Source organism: Argiope bruennichi, chromosome 7, assembly GCF_947563725.1.
Source record: "Argiope bruennichi chromosome 7, qqArgBrue1.1, whole genome shotgun sequence".
Lineage (NCBI taxonomy): Eukaryota > Metazoa > Arthropoda > Arachnida > Araneae > Araneidae > Argiope > Argiope bruennichi.
The window spans coordinates 31,935,920-31,961,355 of NC_079157.1; the positions used below are offsets into that span (position 1 = coordinate 31,935,920).

Here is a 25,436-nt window from a genome sequence, read left to right on the forward strand (position 1 = left end):
CCATTTATATAAAGTACATTACAAAATAAATGATTTTTAAATTGCGAATTATGACCCTAAAAATGTTTGAGACTCCAAAATTTTCATAGAACTTTTATTTCGAATATTAGAATATAAAATGGTTAAGAATATCACCTTTATTTTGAAATTTTTTTTTCAATTCTTTAAATAGTTATTTTTAATTAAATTTAAGTTGTTCGTTAATTAAGGTTTTAATTTCGTATTTAATTTTGAACTTGAATAGTAATGGGGGATCAGAAATTTTTGATACCCGGTAAAGAGAGGTGAAATTGGAAAAAAGAAATCCTGTTAGAAATCTGCCTTTTTCGTATAATTTGCTGAAGTTCATAGAAAAAATGTCGCATGAATTTTTTTTTCTCTCCTGTTTTATTAAAAGCATTTTAAAGTTTATTTTTCAAATAAGCTTTAAAATCATTTTACCCGATATTTTGTTGGATTTAAAAATCATATGTATAATATAGATAATAAAAAATAAATGAGTATTAATCAATTTTTAAAAAAATATCAAAAGTCGACAAATGTAATTAATGGCTTGCAAATTCTTTCATTTTCTAACACTAATAATATTTAGTACTAGAAACTTTCTAGTACTAAATAGTAGTATGACTGCTAATATTCTAATACTATATTCTACTACTACTATTCTAGTAATAATTTCTAGTACTAAACTATTTAGTATGACTTTCTAGTACTGGTCGCACAATAATAATATTTAATATTATAAACAAATCAAAAAATAATTTTTTATTAAAGACATGTGTAGTAAGTTTATTAATTTAATATTATAAATAAATAAATAATAAAATTATTAAAGACGTTTGTAGTAAGTTTATTAATTTCTATTAAATAAATTCATTATATTATAAATAATAACAAAGTAAATGTATATTAACTAAATTTTTAAAAGATATTAAAAATAGACAACTGTAATTATATGCGAATTCTCTAATGCCATTTTCTTGTATTACTTGTATAATAATAATAAATATTATAAACAAATAAAAAAATATGTTTTATTAAAGGCATATGCTATTAGTTTGTTAGTTTCGAAGCTTTATTCTGATATTATTTAATTTTTAATAAAATCTTTGAAGAGATAATATTTTCCATAATTTTCATGTTTCTGTTAAATCAGCAATTTTCTTATCTTTTCATTAACTAAATAGCTTTCGACAGATGGAAGTCTTATGCAGTCGCATAAAAAACATGAGAAATATATGAAGTCTTTATAAAGCACATTTATATATTTTATAGTTTTCTAACTATTACTAAACAATTGCCTGAAGAAATCTATTTTTACTTGTATTTCTTCGTTGGAAACACTTCAAAAATATACTTATGACATTTACGTCTTAAAGCAATTTTTTATCAACTTTTAAAGATAATCACTTGGAAATACCAGTTTTTAGCGATTGTTTAGACCTTTTTTCAGTTTGATGTATTTAATAATCCTATTGAATTTTCATTTTAATAAATTATTTATTATGATAGTGAAAACTATTCCAATTTTTAAAACGTTAATAAGCGTTTTCATAAAAAACAGGCCTATGAAAGTAACTCATTTTTGCAGTAAAACATGGTGCCGGTAACACAAAGAGTGTGGACCGTCAGAAAGAGTCTCTTTGTTAAGAAATTAAGCAACGAAAACAATATATGATAAATTGTATTACACAAATTTAAATGAATATAAATTTACGGTAACGTAACAACGTAGTCGCATTAATAGCATTATTAAAAATCATATGCTTCAAGACAGATGCAATAGCGGCAAGTTGGATGTACTATCAACAATAAATTCTTTGAACACTTAAAATAAATGTTCGAAGGATTTGTTTTCTGAAGCGATACACGCTATAAATGTTATTTTTCATATAATTAGGCTATCGTATTATCACAAATTTGTATTCCATCAATTAATGTATTCCATGTAAACTTCTTTCGGTGGATCCTTTCCTTTTTCATAATTAGCTGACAAAGAGCGCCCTGAAGTAACGCCTTTTTCATTTTTGCTCTATTTTTTTATTATGAGAACCAGTTGTTTCTGTTTGCCCCATATATTCATAACGTTTGCAAATGATTTTATTTCAAATTACAGTAAAACAAAACAATATTTAAAATTCTTAGCGATAATTATTTTTCAAAATATTAGATTATCTTCATATTCAGACATAACTCAGATTTTAATGATAAAGATGCCTATAATTTTTCTTAAGACGGCAAAAAAGTACTTAAATCATGATTTTATGTCTGCTAAATCATGTGATCATGTGAAGCTTACTTCTAATTCGAATACGCATGATCAGAGGATGAATCTGAATCATTAAGTAACGTTTTTTATGTAACGATTCAGATTTAATGCATAACGTTAAATAAGAATTTTCTAAATATTAACATTTAATGTTAAAAATGAACTTGTTCGGTTTATTGATCAATGTGATTGCTTTTATCCCTTTTTTTAGACGTATTTAAAACATTTATGTTATGGGATTATTCTTTAAATAAATTAAAGCTGAGTTGTTTATAAATGTTCATTAATTTACGATTATTTTTACACAATTTTTTTAATCTAAAATTAATATAAGTTCATCATGATACCGATATTAATAAGGAAAACTAATTCCATTGTTGGTACAGTTATATTATTAAATATTCTAGAAGAAAAAATAATTCTAAAAATCCTTTTTAAAAATATAAGATTTTTATCGAATTCACAAAATAGGAATCAGCTTCTAATAATAAAAAAATAAATAAACTTTCGATCATTTATTCTAAGACAGCAAAACCTGCTCTCTTAACTATCCTTTTATGTCGACAAAATCATGTGACCAGATACGGAGTACTTTGAATTCGAATACACATGATTTATCTGAATCACTAAACACATTTTGAATTTATTTGATTTATTAATTTGGGGAAAAAATGGCGCAAATATTATTATGAGTTTACATAGAATCTGAAGAAGAAAAGATTGAAATGAACTTGAGACAATAGACAAGACTATTCATTTGAAATTTAAATAGAATTTAGAATGCTGAGATCTTATTTTTATGCTTTACCAATTTTATTGTTACGGATACATTGACCTTATTTACTATGTTATCTTGAGGAAAAGTAAGATTTTATGTTCGATCAAACAAACTGTTTTGCATAGAAAAATACTTATAACTTCTGATAAAAGAATTTATATAAGAGAGCGTCTAATTTTTATTTATTATATAATCATTTTATATAAGATTTAATGTAGGATCATTACTAAGTTATTATTGACCTTTATCTAGCTTTAAGCAATATTTATTTTTGACCGATATAAATTATGAATGAACTCGGACATATGTATAGCTAGTAATAACTTGCCAACGAGTGAAAATCTGGACGATTTTGAAAGAATACTGTACTTTTCATTAAAAGAGGTTTTTTAATACCAAGTTAAATGTTCTATTTTAAACAGAAAATAATAATATAAAATAAGAATTTAATAGAAAATAATAAATTGTACATAAAGCATCCAATATAATTAAAAAACTCTTTAATATCACATGAGACATAACCGGAAAACAACAAAAAAAATCGAAATAAACTTTTCCGATTTAAAATATATATATATATATATATTATCGTTTGGTGTTCACTCAAAGAACTAATTCGTACATCAGTCCATTAACATCGTCAATGCTTAATGCTGTCAATTTATATGCATCAATTTTCAAGGAAAATATCGTTTTCATCATTAATGTATCTCATTTGTCGATTATCATCCATTTTGATCATAATCTTTATTGTAAGATGACTGTGGCAACGATCGTCTTAATTTTCTAGGAATATTAAATTCAATATAAAATATTCGTTTTAATTGTATTTTTACAATAATAATAATTTAACTCAAAAAATAACTGTATAATAGAGCTATTTAATTATTATAAACTCGTACTAGGTAAAGAACATTTAATTTCAAGCCTATTAAATGAAATAGAATTGTTCATTTATAACAGAATCTTAGAAAACTATACAGCTTCAAGTTTAATTTTATGCAAATTTTAATCTCTGAATCGCGTCTGTGTATTAAATTCTATTGCTTTTATATAAATTCTTCATTCTAATATATATATAATACTTTAAATACAAAAAGCGCTTTTAATCTCAACCAATAATAAAAGCGAATGACTGTGGATCTGTTAATTTTCATATCTGTCTATTGGCTTTTCATCAAGGAGATCACTGATCTCGGAACAATTACATTTGACGTAAATATACTTCTGAAGTTGAAATATGCACTAAATGATTTTCTGTATATTTGAACTACAATTTTAATTAAATAAAAGCTAAGCGATATTTTGGTATTTTACTACGACATCTTCTAAAACTTTTTTTATAAAAAAATTATTTTTACACCATTTTAAAATTTTAAAAAACATTTTTCAATGATACTGATTTAGTTATTTCTCGATTCTGTCCTCAATTTTATGATGATTTTTAAACAGGAATTGTGACAATACTATACATTGTCGTAAAAAGTCTTATTATTTAATCACTTTTTTTATTTATTTTTATAGCAATAGATAAAAACATTTGCCTCGTTTTATGCGTTAATTTTATTCTTGAATAGAAAATAGACACATTTTATGCAATTTCAATACAAAATTCTTTTTAGAATAAAATTTCCAAGTCAAATTCATTGAATTAAGAAATTTTTATTTCATATTGTATGTCTTGCACTGTTAAGTGTCGTCATAATCACATGACGTCTGCAACTGTTGATTTTTTATTCTGAGTAAGATGCCAATACCTATGAATTAAATGACTATATGCATAGAGCTATTGGGAATCCATTATTTGTAATTCTTGCTTAAAAAATCTTACTCTACAGTAAGAATCAAATTCCCAAAATAATGGATTCAAATTTCAACAGCAATAAAATGAAATAAAGAAACGCTTGACAACTTTCAATAGTTAACGAAGAAAAAGGCAACCAGTTATACGATTTGTAAAGTTTGGTTGCGTAATTTTTCGGAATATGGTAATCGTAAGATTTCATTTAATATCATGGTGCACAGTTATATAAGTTCATTCGTATTTTTTCTCCAATATTTGACCTTTTGAATGACAAAAAAAAAATCTAAAATGTAATATAAAAAAATAACGGTTTGAATATAAATTCAATAACTAAAACAATAAAAAATATTGTTGTAAACTATACTCAAATATTTTGAAATCTTTATTAGGATTAGAGAAAAAGTACACAAAAATAAAATTAGAATGACGCTTAAAGTTAAATTTTTGAATTTTAAAAATAGTGTAAAAGTTTTTTTGTTTAATAATATGCTTTGAAGTTGATGATGTCGTGTCCGCGTTACCACGGAAAGGGGGTGCAGTAGCTTCTGAGGGTAAAGACCCCTGAACACCCCCGGCCAGAAGTCTGACTTCTAGCTCATATGAAGATGAAACTCACACATTCGCTTGCACAACCTCTTTTTACAGTGGGGCACATTCACACACCTCTCAAATAGAACACAGATGACGAATAACCATGCCCGTACCGGGATTCGAACCCGGGGCGACCAGATCATGCTTTGAAGTTATGAAAGAATAATGTTGATGTTTGAACTAATTTTTAATTAAAAATCTGGTTGATTTTTGGAAACATGTTTTTCTTAGTGGGTTCTATTACACAGGAGGTAATCATGCGTCAAATTTGATGGCTGTAGACCTCAAAACGTTTTAAATGAAACGTCAATTTTTTGCACGTTGGAATTTGCAAATTACTTCCAATAGGAGTGGTTAATATTGTATCAATATGATATTTTGTATCAGGCAAATAAAACTATCACATACACAAAACTGACATATCCTATGGTATTGAACACTTGGTATCAGTCTTTGGACTCGGTTGGTACCAACTGATAATCATTCATTTCCATTTCAACTTGATATAAGGGATGAGGTCTATATAGCCTAATTCAATGTCCTGCCCCGACAATACTATAAGTATTGGTGTATATGTAGCTAAAAGAAAAGCGTAGTGTTGTCTGAGCTACATATATTTCATCAGTAACCATAACTATTCTTTATCCATGTACACATACCTCTGAAGAGTCTCCGCCTTCTATACTAATTATATCAGCAAAGCCTTTCCTTTCCTCTTCTCACCCATCCATCAATCACAGTCGAAACCAACGCCACTGAACACAATGTCGTCAATATTTCTTCCAAAGAAGAAATATTGATCCCAACTTGAAACCATATTCATATCAGTATCAGCTCTCAGTCTTGATGCTTGTGCAAGAACCGATTACCATCGTATCATTCTGAAGAGAAAAGAATCAGTCATCGGCTGTATCAGATACAACTTAGTATCAGTATCAACCTGTACTTGATGCAACAAAATCGAGTATTAACCTTCGTAATACGGATATAAATACTATCAAGTTATATTATAACTTTCTTGTAAATTAAATTACTTTTTCATATGAATATAAAAAATTCCGTTTTACGAAAATTTGTCTTATTATTCTAAAATTAACTAATATAATGCGTTTGGTATATCCCCGGGATTTTTAAAGCATTTTTCTTTATGACATCAAAGAAATTAAAGTTTTTAGTTTGTTTATTTTTACTTTCTCATATGTGTAGTTTAGAGGAAATATTGTAATCGTCAAAAAATTCGAACGCCAGATTTCAACAAATCCCCATGTTTTGTCCTCCATGTCCCTCAGTTCGAAAAATGCATTTTTGGAAAATGTTCGCCTATCGGTCTGTCTAGGACAAAGAAAGCTCAAAATCTAGTTCTAGACGGGTGAAATTAGATAAACGACTTTTATAACAAAATTGAAGATTTCTGTCAAATTTTGAGCAAATTCCGCTTAGATTAAGTCTGTCTCTCCAGCTGTTCGAATATGATTTAACATGATATCTACAAAAAAGATAGATATATAAGATAGTTTTAGAGAAGAGCCCTAGATAGATAAAGTTCGATACAGAGACTTAACCTCTATAGTCTAGACACCTTTCAAATTTTGAGCCAAATCCAACAAAGGATTGACCGTCTGTTGGTCTGTGCTATCAGAAATTTACAAACATGGTAACTCAAAGACCCAATAAATATGTCAAATTTAGTATGTGATTTTGTGACTACAAGCGCAGTTTTTGTGTCAAATTTTTTGTTTCAAACTGTTGTGAAAAACGCATCTAAAGTACAAATTTGACAAATCTGATATTGTTATCCACATGCCAGGAGTTAATCGCTAAATAACTCGCCAAAAATGGCACGATAGATTCAACAAAAAATGCTAAATTCACGACAAAAAATATTATGTACCTACTCTATGCCAATGGCATCAAGGCGTTCTCTGGTATAATAACTTTATCAGAGGATAAGCAGAAAGTTCTGAAGAGACAACTCCAGCTGGGTTTCTTCAGACACTCAAATTCACTTATAATATTTGAGATTACTGAATTCATGAACAAATTTCCAATGCAAATTTGAAATAAAAGCTCTTTTACGCAATCGTAAAGCTCTTGACGATTTTTAAATCCGTATGGCAGTGTTGTATTTTTTTAACTATTGGGGGGGGGGAGATTCTGTTTTGTAAATATAAAAAAAGCATCTTGAGAGAGTTTTTATATGGGAATGTTAATACTTGAAAATAATGTAAATTTAATAATTTACATATAACAGAAGCCAATAACATTTAAAAGCATCAAAATACTTAACTTTTATTATAATAAATCTAAATTATAAGTTCCACAGTTTGCCAACATATGTGCGAAAAATTGAAGGCATGCCATGAATAGTATGCGACAGTCGGCATTTCTTGATTGATTGAGGTTCAGCGCATAGCTCCGATTTGCATCGGGCAAGATATTAGTGACCAGATGTCGAAGTTGTGATTGACCGAATTAAAAACATCGATTATTAAGTATTGCGCACTTACCTTTCTCTACGCAGAAATATGAGATAAGTCATTGGCGACTGCTTTTCTCAACATTTATCGAGAAATATCGAAAATTTATCGCAAATCTCTAATCACCTCTCTAGCATTTTACTGATCACTTTTCTGATTCAAGACGGTTTGTGAATGCGTTTGAAAAATGGGAATTTAGGTGGATTATGCACACATATATCCAGTTCTGCTCCGATTTCATTTAGAAAAATTCTGAGAAATTTCGGGAAATTCTGAGTAAGATTCCGTTGTCCAACTTGTACCGAAACCAATATTGGCAAAATGCCTGAGAAAAAATCTAAGCAAAAGTATGGCAAATGACTTGTTTGACATTTTTCACCTTGGAAATTCTTTTATAGAGCCCATTTGCCCATTATGTTCCTAGACATAGATCTTCAATGTGCACAGAACAGAATTCTTTATCCTGCAGATCAACAAGATATATTTGTGAAGAAATTTGGCAATCTGAGTTGATTTTTCCGAAAATTGTCAAAATGTCCATTTAGTGAGTGACAGTACCTCACTAAATGGGAGACCATGCATGGAAGAGACTGTCACTTGACGTCACTGAATGTCACGATCATGACATTCAACAGCCATTTCTCTCATATATTATTTTCCTTGTTTTAAGAAAAAGTCAGTAATATCCCGTTGTTGAAAATCGGCGTTTCCGTTGTTGGGAATTGATTGCTAAGCATTCGTATAAACACAATGCTTATATATTAGTTCATATACCAGGCAGGCACTTCAGCAACATTTGGCCTATTAAGTAGATGCCAAAGAACTTGGTGTTCGGACTCGCACATTGCTTATACATTAGTTCCTATACCAGGCAGAAACTTCAGCAACATTTGGTCTATTAGGTAGAGGCCAAAGAACCTGGTATTCGAACTCGCACATTGCTTATACATTAGTTCCTATGGCAGGCGGAAACTTCAGCAACATTTGGTCTATTAGGTAGATGCCAAAGAACCTGGTGTTCGGACTTGCACATTGCTTATACATTAGTTTCCTATAGCAGGAGGAAAATTCAATAAAATTTTGTCTATTAGGTAAATGCCAAATAACTTAACATTCGGACTCGCACATTATTAATACTTTAGTTCCTATACCAGGCAGAAACTTCGCCAATATTTTGACTACCAGGTAGATGCCAAAGAACCTGGTGTTAGGAGTCGCACATTATAATTTATACATTAATTCCTATCCCTGGCGGATATTCTACAACAATTTACCACCAGCTTAACACCACGGTATGAATGCTATCTAAATTTCAATGGAGAATGCACTGGAAAGTGTCTCACAGTTTGCTATAATACTTCCAAATATGATTCCCATGCAATAACGTCTTCTTTCTATCAAAATTTACCTGGGTAACCTTCATATCTGTAACAAAAGTTTTGAAGTTGAATGTCAATTCTTCAGTAACTTTAAAAATCAAATCTAAATGCTTTTACTTCCTTCTTGCAATCCATAAAATGGTATACTGCATTCATCCAAAAACTCCGCTTCCCTGGGTTTTAGATCTTCCCAAACCTGTAAAATATTACTTTGGGAATCAACAAGGACTCAAGACAGGACAGGCTTAATGACTTGATGAATAAAAATTTGTATTCAGTTTTCTCGTCTAAACTGCAGATCAACATCAAATTTCTGAAGATATCCATTCACGGAGAATTTGTCTTTCTGTCCATCCGTGTACATGTTAACAGGTAAACTCAAAACTTTACTAACACGATGGACGAGATTTAAAGTCCGCAGCTTCCTAAACCAGATATATTTTATTGATTTCAATTTAATTTCTGTGATAGTAGTTTCTAAATATTCGAATACCAACTTGAAAATAAATAAGATTGTAAAAAAAAAATACAAATTCCATCAATTATAAAATATTAGATTTAAAATGTATGTTTACATTGAATAATTGTGGTTATTATTAGATGAATATAATTAATTATTTAATCATAATATAAAGAAATATTATTGTTCATTAATATTGACAGTCTTGTGAAATGATAATTTTTAATGTTGTATTTGTTTGAAATTTATTATTTTCTTCTAATATACAGGGTGGTTATAATTAACGTTAAACTTTCAAATGGTCGTAAAAGGAAACCTAATGGACCAATTGTTATCAAACTTGATAATAGTTTAAAGAAAGTCATGCAAATTTCATTTCTGCTAAAAAAAAGTTCAAAAATTCACCACCAGAGAAAAAATGGCGCTGCATGCAATATTGTTAAGCAAAATACGACGTGAAGATACCGGTTTAAAATGTGTTTTATCGTTTCTGAACGTCTTTCAAAACTTGTTCAATTTCTGCTATCTCAAAAGCATTGTTTATGGCGATAATCTAAACAATTGGGCGGAACTGAAAGATGCGATGTACCGGCATGTGTGTAACATGCCTCCTAATACGCTTAGAGCTACTGGTGACAATGCAGTATTGCGATTTAACTTGCTATCAGAAAATAGAAATGTTGCTTGTTCAATGCGGGTGCCACATTGAACAAGTCTTGTAAGACGTTTCAGAAACGATTAAACACGATTTTAAATCGATGTCTTCATGTCCTGTTTTATTTAACACTATTGCATTCAGCGCCATTTCACTCTTGGTGATGAGTATTTGAACTTTTTTGGCGGAAAAGTAATATCCATGGCCTCCTTTAAACTATTACCAAGTTTGATAACATTTGGTCCAGTAGTTTTCCTTTTATGACCATTTTAAAGTGGAGCTTTAATTATAACCACCCTGTATATTGATAACTAATCACCTCTAATTGCCAGATGACTTGCAGAGAATATTGCTTACATCTAATTTAAAATAAATACTTTATGGCCATGAATCCACAAAACCGATAAAAATTAAAATTATATATATATATAATATAAAACGCTAATGTACGTGCCACAGAAATCGAGCTTATTACTAACTGTAGAATGGCAATAGTCAAATTTTAAAAAAACGATACGAATCTCAGATTGTTTCTTTCATTGAACTTTTTTACAACTGTATTAATTCAAATGCTCCCAAATTACAAAATATTATTAGATGATTTATAAAGAGAGTTCGTCATGTAACAAAAGAGGACATTCAGTGAAGGGCAAGAAGATATAAAAGAAATCAAGAAACAGACTTAAAATAAAAAGTTCAATCAAAGTTCAAAAATAGGCTTAACCATCTAAAGATTAATAATTATGGCAAGACTTAAGATTAATGTACGGTTTCTCGCCAAGCGTGTCAAAATCGTGCCAAACGTCCAAAAAACTGTCTAAAAGTCTGCAATCCAGGATGTATACCAAAAAAGTTAACAAAAGGCTTTTAAAGATGCAATAAAAAAATTTCACGATTATATTTGGGGATAATTTTTTTTTGGTGCCGTAATCGTTATGACTTGGCAATGGAAATTGATGCTCATATCTTCCATAACATATATCTTATAAAAAATGCTTTTTAAATTATCTTGACTTAAATTATCTTAGATCATTAATTTGTCTAAAATAAATCATTTACCTAAAAATGGGATATCATTGAAAGACAGGTCTCATAATGAGCGCTGCTTATAACCAAAAACTTGTTAAATTTGCTCCTAGGCAGTAACTTGCTTTTGCTACTTAATAATTCGGTAGCATTAGTTCGAGAATAACTATCAACAGTGATCAGCATTCTAAAGCTCTTCAATATCAGTTCTGGAAGAATACTTGGGGCCGCGTGTTCGAGACTCGATTCCACCGAAGAGCCGTCGTGTAAGCGGGTCTGGTGCATGTTAGATCCGTCGGGGCCAACCGTCCTCCCGCTGGTGTGGTGTGGGGAGGGGGTGCCAGCGGAGATGCCATCCTCTGACCGGGGTTCAAAATTACGAGGTCCGTCCCAAAATAGCCCTAGTGTTGCTTTAAAACGATACGTTAATATAACTAAACTAAACTAAACTGGAGGAATACTTAGGTTTTAAAAAAATTCATCATAATTAAAAAAAATGATTTACCTCTACAGATGAAAGTACTACTGAACTTTTCAAAACATTCTCACAATGGACGGTTTAATTCAAATCATCAATATAACAAGAGTTTCTTTAGATATTCTTGGACTTACATTTTAAGAGCAAGAGTTCGCATGCAGGCAGCGTTTCTGACTATGGCAAACATCTGTGATTGTTTCAAACAAGTACCTATGTTATATCAGCTATAATTATAAAATTTTTGTAATTAAATTTCTAACCGTCGTAAAATAACACAATTGCGGTCCTTTTATTCTAACATCGGTTTACACACGGCCAGTTATAAGATGGCAAATACGCAACGTATGCGCAGAAAGGGATTGATTTATGTTTGCCACAATTTCATAAGATAGATTCAAGCATTCCATGCTTGGCTATAAATTATCATTTTGGCGTCCCTGAATTTTTCTTTTTCACTGTGTATTGTATTAAAATGATGTATATTTACACAAAGGAACATGGTAAAATAAAAAAAAGTCAACATATTTAAATTTGGAAAACTATAGAAACGAATGGCAAATAAAATGATGAAGGAAAAAAAACTAGCATGAGAAACAACGAAGAACAAAAAAATGTCGGTATTAATATATGATAAGTGATCAATTTTTTCACGCAAAAATACCCGCCAAATTCTACACACACATGCGCAGTAAGTTAAAATTCAGTACAGCGGATTATAGTTGTCGGGACAGTTATTTGCCATCAACCGAACAGCATTTATTAGCCTTTCTACGCATGCGCTGCTTACTTGCCGACTTATAACTGGCCGAGTGTAAACCCGGCATAAAGCGGGCAGAGTCCAAAACATTTTCCCATGCCAGTACGAATAATTAAAAAAATAGGACAGTTTACAGTTAATCCTTCGCATCTGGTTTCTATAGCTTATACTTCTGCATGATTTATTGCACAGACTGAAAAGAAAGAAATCACTATTTAATCAGATTCAGCGAAAGATTGATCATTGTTTTGTTCTGATAATCTCTTTGATAAGACCAATATCACGTGATGAGTTTTCGTCAAACTCTATTTCCCGAGGCGATTTTAAAAGAATAAAAAATTTAGAGGTGTGGCAGCTCGAAGGTCAGATTTTAGGTTCTGAAATAATTTCGCAGATCAAAGATAATAGCGGACAAATAATTTGAATCCTTCAGGAGAAAATAGGTTAATGTTGTTTACAAGCTAAAGATTAACCTTTTGATTCAATTCATGAGGCATCAAATGATAATATTTAAACTCAAGTTATGCCTTTTGAAAATTTCAAATTGTATAGTTACAGTTTTTGATTTTGGAATGAAATAAGTAATAAAGAGATTTTAAGTTTTTTTTTTTGTTGTTGTTATTTTGTGATTGTACTAGCAAGAAGATTGTAAAAATTGCAAATTGGTTGGTTCAGTGAAATATATAATAATTACTAGCCGCCTTTGGCGACCAGCCGGTTCGCCAATCTTAATGTTCGTTTAAATTTTAATAATTAAATAGGTTTAACCGGAGTTTAACCCCCTTCTTCGCCAAGTTGCGATAACGCACCAAAGCTGGCAATCTTTATTATGCACTATAATTGAACATCTGCTTCTTTGCTTTTGAACATTTCGCAAGGCCGTTGTTTGCGATTTTTAAAAATTTCGCCAAGCAGGGGATAAAACTCCGGTCGTACCATTAAACATTTTACGCAATTCCAACTTGAATAGATTCTTCAGCAAAATATTTTAAAACTTCAAATTTTGATAGTCATATAATTCACTCATAATATTCTAAAGGCCTTCAGTTATAGCGTGATATATATCTCTCTAATTTTCTGTTACCCCTCGTAGAAATTATGCTTTAAATTACAGTGTAAATGATTAATCTGCAATTAATATAATATTTTTTACTGAAACAAAGCATTTTTTTAATAATATGATTACTGATAATAGAGTCACTGAGCGTTTAAACTTTATGGTCACTAAAGAATATCTTTCTTAATTTATGTAATATCTCAAGAATTTGTCAACAAAAATTTCTCAGATTCATCATGAACAGATCGATTCATTAACAATGTTTAATTTTAAATGCATCAAACACTAAGAAAATAAAATGAATCGTTTAAAATAATCGGTCGAAAACAGGTTTAAAAAAATCTACTTAAAAAACGATGTACTTAAAACTATAAGCATATACAAAAAATATATAACTAACATAAATACATTTTACTTACAAAAGCATGCAACTAACCTAAAAATAATTTAAATCGTCCGTTGGTTGTCATGCCAACAATCAGAACAATGCGCATGCGTGGATTTTCTTCGCCAGTTACGTCAACGCAAATGCGTAAATTTTTCTACGCCAGTTGGGGTAACGCTATGCAGATTAGACATTTTTAATTTCCTTTATTCTGTGTTATTTTAATTCAAAAGTACTTCAGAATGAATGTGAAACATGGATTAATTAACAATGTTTAATTTTAAATGCATAAAACATTAAGAAAATAAACAGAATCGTTTGAAATAATCCGTCGAAAAATGTTAACCCTAGCCTAATTACTGTTGGGAGAAAAAAACAACTGATGCCTTACTTATTTGGCGATGGGGAAAATGGAAGATTTTTTTGGCGGAAAAGTTGGCGTTGGGAAAAATGGAAGATTTTTTTGGCGGGAAAGTTAGTTTTTAATTAATAATGGACTACCCCTAACATTTAGGGGGATGAAAAATAGATGTTGGCCGATTCTCATAGATACCGGATAAGCACAAAAAATTTCATCAAAATCGGTCAAGCCGTTTCGGAGGAGTATGGCAACGAAAACTGTGACACGAGAATTTTATATATTAGATAAAAATAAAAGCGATATATGTCCGTAAGTGTGTCAGAATTCTGCTAACGGACCATTAGAGCAACAGAGTTTGATAATGAAGGAAGAAATATGCATCGGACCTCAGAGTTACCTTTTTTCTCATTTTTTTTCTCCCTTTTATACACATGCATGTTATTATCACATTGCATACACGGTTGCCATAATTAAGATTAACTTTTTTGAAACTAATATAGCAAACAAATCATGCCAGAAACAATATTATATTACAATGTTTGGATCTTCTTTTTTTTTTTTTTTTTGCATATTCAGAAGGTTTCGTTGAAAAAAAAGCACATTTTATTCAGGAAAAAATTTAGTAGATAGTAATTACAATCGATATATATATATATATATATATATATACACCACTGTCTGTATTGTTTTATGTGAAATCAGAAACATATCCGCATTCTGATTGTGGTTTATTGACCGCTTATTGAGGCAAAAACCCATCATCTTGGAATAGGCTTGACATTATCTTTGCAACTGGCCATGGCCCTTTCCCTTCCTATTTCAAGAGATTCCATATTAAAGGATCTGATCAATGGGGCTGCGGCGAAGTAGGCGATCCCCTTCATTATGCCACTAGCTGCCCTCTCACCACATCTTTTTATCTCAAAAAACCCACCCACGACCTAGAAAATATCTGGTGGACCAACGTTATGAGAAACAAGATGTCCAAGGTCAAAATTAGAAATCTTGTGCGGTTCCTACAACAGAACGAGAAATTGATAATTTTCGTTTCATTTCTCAACCAAGCTCTTCTCCGGAATATATTAACTTCAAAAGATTTCATCTCTTCATACTCCCCACCGAACACCTCCTTCATCATTATGATATTGTATATAGTTACTTTTTAAGTGTATTGATGATATTTTTTTGTCTTTTTATGTGTATTGATGATATTTTATGTCTTTTTGTGTATTTTTTTATCTTAATAAATACTTCCACGTATATCCTTTCAACCGACAGGGAATCCTAGAGATTCCAAGTTCGGGGATATTCTGTGCCAAAAGAAAGAAAGGGCATCCAGAATAAGTTATTATATTCGGAATTTTTTAGTTAGATATTACGATATATCTTCGACGTATTGTTTTGTTGCGTTGTCTTCATTTAGATCTACATAATTTTCTAATGTTTAAATTAAAATTTAACAAGTATGTCATTTCTTTTTTTTTTCAGATAAAAAATTAGATACCTTCTTGTTTCCGAGCAACATTACATCAATAGCCATTATTACTCATCACTTCCACGGTATCACAGAGTACTCTGAAGGGAGAAATAAACGTCATTGATTAGTCCCCATGCATCCATCTTCACTTGACCCCTGGTCACACATAGTGTACCATCCATCCCAGTTGGGAGTGAGCCATGTCGTGGCAACTCATGGCCAAGCCCAGAACTCACTGAATTTTCCAGCTCCAGAACTCATCGGGACATACTATAGCACACCTTTCGCTAAGGGACCTATACCTGTGACACCCATCACTCAAAATGTGTGTCACTTGCCCACTTACCATGAACAGTACACTCCCTCCTATGCAACGGCGGACACTGCAATGTACCTGCCATCATCCCCAGTACTCTGCAGCTCTGGAGTTCAACCACACCCTCTAGAATCATCCTTGGCAGCAAGTCATCGATTCAAAGCTAGATTTGACTTTGCGCGATTGGCTGAATCGGCAACAAGTTCTGATGTACCTTTTCCTGGTGGCATTGGTGGTCCCCCAAGTGATCCTTTCGGGACAGTAGTAGCACCATGGTGTCCTCTGGGAATGCCGTCCAGGTTCCCAAACACGAGAGCTACAGCAATACCACCAAATGGAACATCAAGGCCCAGGAAGGAGTTCATATGCAAGTTCTGCCAGCGAAGATTCACTAAATCTTACAATCTTCTCATCCACGAAAGAACTCACACAGACGAGAGACCGTATACTTGTGACATATGCCACAAATCCTTCAGAAGACAAGATCATTTGAGAGATCACAGGTAAGATCTTTTTTTCTACCGTATATGAAGTATAGAGAAAGCACAGACTTCGAGAATTTGACAAATCTCCACATTTTAGAACATCCTCATCTTTAAAAAAAAAAAAAAAAAAAAAAACATTTTTTGGCAATATGTTTATCTATGTCAAAGATTACTCAAAAACATGTTGGTTAGAAGCATGAAATTTCGTGTATATGTTTTTTCCCGCCAAATTTGTAGAATTCTATCAGAATTTGTGGAAAATCTAATCAGATTAAGTCTATCTGGCCAGTTCGATTATATAGGTTGTCTGAATGATAATACGATCGACTTTGAATATAAGTTGACAGAATAATTGCAAAACAAAGAAAACTCAATAGATAAGATTCAGTACACAGATTTCCCATCTATCGTGTAGAACCAAATCCAACAAGAGGTTGAACATCTATCGGTCTGAACTTTTTAATTGTTTACTTTATGAACTTTAAAACGTTTTTTTTTTTCAGACTATTCCGTCAGATAATTTATTTATTTTAATTGTTTACTTCATAAACTTTAAATGTAACATCACTTTTAAATCTTTCATATATGAAAAATACAAAGATTCCAAACTAAGACAATTCAAAATTTTGAGATTCAGATCTCTCTGTGTCCAACGAAACGCAGTTTGGAATTATGATTGTAAATTTTATAATTAAAAAATGCTTTGAGCTAAATGGATGCAAAGTGTGCGTTATTTTGATATCAAATTGTAGATTTCCTTCAAATTTTTAACAAAATCAATTCACAGTAAATTCATCTATCGGCAAGTGAACTCGATAACTATAAAAAATAAAAAATTTGGAATAGAATTTGGTACACAATTATAGAATCGGAAGTATCGATTCATATCAAGTTTTGAATCAAATACGCGAAAAAGTCGACCAATTTGTACATTGGCATAAATGCAAAGTCGATAAATCAAAAGCACAATTACTGAGATAAATGAAATTTTATATGTATTCTTTTTACTAAAATTGCAGTTCTGCACCAAATTTTGGCTTCAATCATTTTAAAGAAAAGATTAAAAAATGAGAGTTCTAATAATTACATTATGAAGCATAAAATATTCTTGTACAAGAATCACAATGGCCCATGCCCATTTTAATGCAGCGGCGGAGAGTGAAGGTATTCTTATTCAAGAATCTGTGAGAAAGTTTCAAAGAGACCACTCATACTCATACAATACATTTACTGAAAGTAGCTGCATTTTTTTTTTATTTTAAAATTATGGAATCAGCTTACATATCTTGAGTTAAATGACAAATTTAACAACACACGGTGTAACATTTACCTAAACTTTAGCTTGTGTTGCATTTTTAGTCCATATATAATGCTTAATAGATTCCAAAAACAGAAAAGCATAAATTGACTCCACTGAATTTTATTTATGTCCAAGCAGACTACGAGAAAAAAAGAAGAGACCTGTTTATTATTAACAAGATGATATGCATGGTCTTTCTTTTATTCTAATGCTACTGAAACCATAATGCATTTTTTTTAATAATTAGACTGCGATTTTAAAAAACAGAAGACACACACGTTTATTTCTTTCATAAAATTTTTGTCCAAGGAATTCATTAATTAATTCGAGCGAAGTAACAAATAACTTTTAATAGTGGTAAAAAAAAAGACTTTTGATTTTAATTCATGCTATGGTAATTTGAATAAACTGCAGTCAAATTGTTTAACAGTACGAATGATTTGTATAATACTTATGAGAATTTTAAAGCGAATGCTGTTCATATTCAAAAAAGCTTAATGCTTTAAACAATCAAAAGATGGCGCCACAACTCTAGCATTTAATATAATTCGTAAGTAACTGCTTTTTATCACATATTAATGATTGTCTCCTTTTTGCTTCAAAAAAATATCAATGTAATTGAAATCTTAGATTTTGAGCACTATTAACTGTTTTTTTTTAACAAAAATTAGAATATTTTTTTAAATAAAATGATACTGTAAATATAGTTTTGAGAAGCATTTAGTCTATAGGTTATACTGTAGATGGCGCCACGATACTAATTAGTTAAGAAGATTATATTGCTGCATTTTGTAATACATATATTTTATGGAAATTTTTCACGCACTGGTTGTTCACATCTATCATTTAAGAAATTGCTAATTATCTGATTTAAACAAAACAAATTATCGATGGGATTAATAAAATTTGACTACTAAAATTGAGCATAATTTGAAATTTTGAAATCAAAATAATATCTTAATTAAGCTTTCAGTTTTTTACTCCTACATATACTATATGTAATTGACTAATAAAGATAATATTATATTTACTTTGCAACTTTTATTTAACTTAGAAGCTTAAACAAACAACTTTATGTATTAAGGTATATTGTATATTTTTAATGTATATTTATTTAATATTGTAATAATGTAATATTGTATATTTTTATTGTATATATATATATATATATATATATATATATATATATATATATATATATATATATATATTCTTGACTTCTTTTAAACATTAAAAAAAATTTTTATAATCTTTTATTTTTTTTACTAACTTTCAACATTTAACAGAATTACAGATATAACTCGAAGATCCAAAAGCATTGAATATATTTATAGTTCATGTAATGAATCCATAAAACAATATTCCATTTACTACTTAAGTGATTCGAACATGATGTTATACAAATGATTCATTCAGTATCATATCGAGCCATTTAAAGCAGAAGTAGCAATCATAATGCAGGTTTGTAAAACCGATTTATCGGGATATTGTCAAAACTTTTGTCTGTGTCAGATGGGATTTATGTTATTCAAATAGCATTTTTTAAGTGATTAAATGCAATTTATTTCTCCTATACTTTATTGCTTTATAAGGTTATTGTTTTTCATCAATCAAATTAACTCTTTATTTATTAAATGGTATTATTCAAAACAAAATATTACATAAATATATGATGAACATTTTTCTTTATTACATGAATTTTTATGTAATTTTATCGGTAGAATTTAATTATCATTAATTTTTTTAAAATCATTCAATAAATTTAAAAATGTAATTTCTTTTTAAAAAATTTAAAAAATTGATTTCTTTTTCAGGTATATTCATTCAAAAGAAAAACCTTTTAAATGCACTGATTGCGGAAAAGGATTCTGCCAATCAAGAACACTAGCAGTTCACCGAATTCTACACATGGAAGATTCTCCACACAAATGTGCTACTTGTGGCAGAACCTTCAATCAACGTAGCAATTTAAAAACTCATCTCTTAACTCACACGGATATTAAACCTTATAACTGCTCATCATGTGGCAAAGAATTCAGGAGAAATTGTGATCTCCGACGTCACACACTCACGCACGCCTCCAGTGGCGGTTGCGAGAATAATAACAGTTCGTCATTCAGTTGTACACCAATAGATGGCACTCCTGCATCTCCCTCGAGTATCTGTGATTCTGGATTGGAGAGTGGTGATCAGGATCCAGGCTTTGATGATGATGATGAAGACAGTGATTCATCAACGTGTGAAAATGAAATTGTGGACGTTGAAAATTAAATTTATTGCGACGTGTTTTTCGTGTGATTTTGCTATGAAAAGCAAGTTTTGTGATTTGCAAAATTCCTGTAACCACATCAAATTATTTATTTGTCAGTTTTATGACTATGCTCATGAAAGTGGTTTAAAACACACAAATCCTAGAAGTTTATTTTATATGAATGTATATGACGTTTTAATTCTTGCTAATTATTTTAGTTAAATGGCTTTCTCATCTAATTTATTACATGCTAAGGAAACATGAATATTATCGCGAGTGAAATATAAAATTGTTTTAGTAAACACATTCCTACATTTCTTTTCTTTTTTAAAAAATTTCTTTTAAATGTATTAAAATAAAATGTTTGAAATGCAAAAATTGAATTGAAAAAATTTGAACACAAAAATTACTATATTCATGTATAATTATTATTGTAATCACACATCAGGATTTGAATTAATCAGGATTCGGAAAAATATTTTTAACATGAGAAATTTTTTGAAAATATAAAATTAAGAATGTTGTAACATATAATTCATAAAATACTTATAATCTATAATCTCATAAATATTCAATTATGTGTCCGTGATGGAAAAATAAAAATTGTAAATTCAAAAAGAAAGCACATTGTTTGATTCATCTTATGAATAAAATACAATTAATCTCAGAATTTTGGAGAAAAGTTTGCACCAATGAACATTTAAAATATATCATGGTTATTAATTTAACTGGAAATGAAGTCTGCAGTGAATAATAGCAGAAAAAAAAAACGAGCTTTATCTCAAACGGAAATAACAATGGAACATCCTGCGGCTTAATCTTCTGAAGTATTTTTCCTATTATAAAAATGTTTACTTGGAAAATTCTTATTTAAAAAATGAAAATGCTTACTTTATTTCTAAAAACTTTTTTCTGTTTTATAGAAAAATTTCATTAACAAAGAAAAAAGATTTCATTAACAAAGAAAATACATTATTATGTCATCAAAAATGAAATGTTTTTTGACGAAATCAAATTCGTTTTTTTTTTTTTTTTTTTTTGTAACAGCAGACGATAATTTAAGAGAATATTTATATCTTTTAAACATGCAATAATGTTCAAATAAATATATAAGGCTTTATAATAAAACGAATTACAAAATTAATTTATAAAAGTATTTTTCCAAATAAAGACATTAGCTGTCATGTAAAAATTTTCTATAGACAAAATAATTTTAGTATAGCATAATAAAGTCTCGATAATTATTTTTTAAATATCTTTTTTTTAATACAAAACGATAATATAATGTCTTTATCGTTTTTTTAAAAATAATTATTATTTTATCCATTATAAACCTCAAATTAAAAAAAAAAAAAAAAACTTAGTTTCAACTTACAGACGATAATTTTTCCCATGTTAGAAATATTAATCATATTCTCATAAAAAGTATTTATTTAACTCAAATTAAGTATATATATTCGAGTGATGTTGATTAAAAGAACTTTCCTTTTTGGTAAATTAATTGTTCTTAAGCAGACGATTAATCTTTTCGAATATTTATACAATGCATGTAGCTGCAATGAATTTTTTTAAAAATAGTTTCAATTTACAAATAATAAATTTTCGAAAAGCAATAATTTTAAAATTATTGAATGCATTAAATGCAAACAAAAATGCATGTTATGTTTTCTCTTTTACGATGTTTGGTGTAAATTCATGCAACTTTATAATCACCTGATAAAAATAAATATGTATCAATCACACTTTATCTTACGCTTTTATTTCTTTTTTGTTTTTAAGATGTGTAGCGTAATCAAAAATTAAAATGATATTATTTCAAATAGAAATGGGTTGATTCGCGATATAAGGAAAAGATAAATATAAAAGATGTTTTGTGGAATAATTTTAATATGTGATGTTAACATCTTTAGCACTCATAAATAGCTGAACATTTTCTGATGTCAGTTGTTTGAATTTATTATTTTTAATGTCAATTTTTAAAAAAGAACGAAATATTTCGCTTGATTATAAAGTTATTTAAGTACTGAATAAAAGAAGAAAAAATCTTTTCTTCTAATTCGTTTACAAATAACAAAATTTTTCCATTGCAAGTATTATTCTAAATTGAGTTTGAAAATCATGTGAGTTTTAGTGCTTGTATCAAAATCGAACTAAATCTTTTATGGTATTGTGTATTTTGTAAATATGAGCATTCATTTGACGAATGATATTGTAAAATTTATGTAGAGCAGTTTTATAATTCAAAATATATCTGTAACAATATATGTTTTGCTGTTATTATGACCAATAAATTAATGCTATGTAATAATCTGGTTACCATTTTTTTTTCAAAAATATATCACCACATTAAGGGGGAAAATGAATTCAATCTTGTTTTCGTTTAATTTTTTCTCAAAAATAAATTAACACATTAAATGAAAAAAAAAACTACTTTTTTTATCGTTCGAAATTAAATTGTTTCATAGAAGCTCAACATTTTTATCTTAACCCATTACAATTCAATTCCTTGAAAATAATAAAATATGAAGTATTTTGAAACTTTCCACTAAGGCTTCAAGACGTAATTTTTATATTTTTCAAAATTTTAATTAAAAAAATTGAACAATTTCGCAATAAAATAATTAATAAATAATTTTTAATAATTATATTATTGCAAAAATTATTTAATCGCAATAAATATTTTTTTAATTTAATAAAAAAATTAAACAATTTAGCAAAAAATAATTTTACTTTCTATACCAAATTATTAAATTTATAAATTTGTCAAACACCTGCAGTTAATAATAAATACAATAACGCTAAAGAATATTTTTTAAACTGATGATGAATGTCTATTTACTATAATTAATATACAGAGGCTCAAAAACTTGAGAGTATACCTTACGTTTACTTGATAAATCCGACTTTCAATATAAATAACACATTACCGGGAAGTGCAAATATGTTTTTATTTTTACACATAACAAATGGTTTAATTTAGAGTAAAAATAAAAAATAAAAATAAACGAAAAAACTTCTAAATTGAAAAGTTTCAGAAGCATTTTAAATAAACATACGCAGAAAACTCAATATTTTTGGCAGTGACAGTCATCGTGACAGTATGGAGAAAGCCTAATATTGCTTTGGATTCAAAAAATTTACATCCTCCAGTTAAACATGATGGTGACTTCGTCGTGATTTGAGGTTGCATGGCTTCATCCGGGATAGGATATTTCATTTTTATAGATGACATTATAAACGATATGGTTTACTTGGATATACTTCGCAGCAATCTAAGGAAAAGTGCCAAAAATTTGGGTTCAGATGGAAATTTCATTTTATGGTAGGACAACGACCCCAAACAGAATGCACGTAACGTCAAAATATGGTGTCTTTTTCAATGTAAACGGCAATTACACATACCACCACAGTAACCCGACATCAATACCATTGAATATATGTGGGCCACACTCGAAGCAGTGGTCCAAAAACACAAAATTAGAAACAAAACCCATTTAAAACAAGTGTTTCAAGAAGAGTATGGTAAAATGTCAGATACCACCAAAAATTAGTCGAATCGGTACCATGACGTTTAGAGGCCATTATAAAAGCCAAAAGACATGTAACTAAATACTGACACGTTCTTTCTATGGGAGATATTACAGAAATTTCATTGGTGTATTCTCAATTTTTTGAGGCAAACTTCTTCGTATGTTTATTTAAAATGCTTCTGAAACTTTTCAATTTAGAAGTTTTTCGTTGATTTTTCTTTCTTTTTACTCTAAATGAAACCATTTGTTATGTGTAAAAATAAAAACATGTTTGCACTTCCCGGTAATGTGTTATTTATATTGAAAGTCGAATTTATCAAGTAAAAGTAAGGTGTCCTCTCTATTTTTTGAGCCACTGTATATAATTGAAATATTTAAATGCTCAAATATACATCATAGTTCCAATATTAATTAAGAAAAGCAGACAATTTTTTTTCTACAATATAAATGAAAAATCAAAGGATAAATAAAGCGTTGTTTTTATTTAATTGAAAGAAAAATATTTGCAAACAATCGTTAATTTCTTTAAGTATATTTAAAATGCTGAGATAAACTTTCATTTCTTGCAGACAAATACAAACTTTTAGCATTTGTTAAAAACTTCAAAGCTTTTCAATTTCACAAACTTTGAAACGAACCTAGGTTTGTATATTATTCTTATAATATGTGTACTTTGATATTATTTATTTTCCAATTCGATAAAAATATAAACATTACTTATGGTTTCTTCAATATGTCATATTTCATTATATCTTTACCGTATACGAAGTATAGAGAATGTATTGTAATCGAGATTCAAATTCGAGATTTTGATGAAACTCTTCGTTTCGGACCTACCTGAGTCGGAAAAACATATTTTTGGCATTAAGGCTGTTTGTCTGTAATTCAAAAATCTCTTGAGGTAGATAAATGAAATTTCATGACAAAAGACTTCCAAAATGAAGTCCAAAATGAATCACAGAAATTTAATTATTTGAATCTAAATTAAATAGCAGTCAGACGACCGCCACAAGAACAAAGTCAATAAAATTAATATTTACTTTTTCTGTCGGAGCAATAAGACTCGCTTTGAATGGGACCATATTTGTATATAATTTAAGTTTAGAAATTTGGAATCCAGACAACATCTGTAGTGCCCATCAGAGCCTCTGTTGATTAATCAGTTTCATGATCATTTTCCATGATTCATATAACCATTTTTCATTGGGTTTTTCCCCCCTTCTTTTTTTTTTTTTTACTTTCTAGTCTTCGTAGTATACAAAAAAGTATATAAATCGCCAAAAAAATTCGAATTCGAGATTTTGTCGAATCTCTTTATCAAAATTTCGTCTTCTCTCCTTGAGTTCGAAAAATGAAATTTAAAAAAATGTCCATCTGTCTGTGACAAAGATAACTTAAAAACGTTTTGATTTAGACCAATGAAATTTGATACACGGTCTTTACATAAAATTTTTATATTGTCAAATTTTGAGTGAAATCTGTTCAGTGAAAGTCCGTCCTTCCGGCTGTTCGAATATAAGTTAACACAATAATTCAAAAACGAAACAAGTTAAATGGATAAAATTCGGTTACACAGATCTGACATCTACAATTAGACAAC

At 29.3% G+C, this 25,436-nt stretch overlaps 1 protein-coding gene across 2 annotated transcripts in view; it reads left to right on the forward strand.

Moving 5' to 3' along the window:
• Nucleotides 1–20,577, forward strand: part of LOC129976103 (protein odd-skipped-related 2-like) — a 172,036-nt gene extending 151,459 nt beyond the window's left edge. For both annotated transcript variants that reach the window (XM_056089486.1, XM_056089487.1), the window contains 2 exons: nt 15,966–16,773; nt 19,870–20,577. In XM_056089486.1, the coding sequence (XP_055945461.1) occupies nt 16,088–16,773; nt 19,870–20,326 (1,143 nt within the window). In that variant the 5' untranslated portion in view covers nt 15,966–16,087 and the 3' untranslated portion in view covers nt 20,327–20,577. The remainder of the gene's footprint in view (nt 1–15,965; nt 16,774–19,869) is intronic.
• Nucleotides 20,578–25,436: the final 4,859 nt, after the last annotated feature.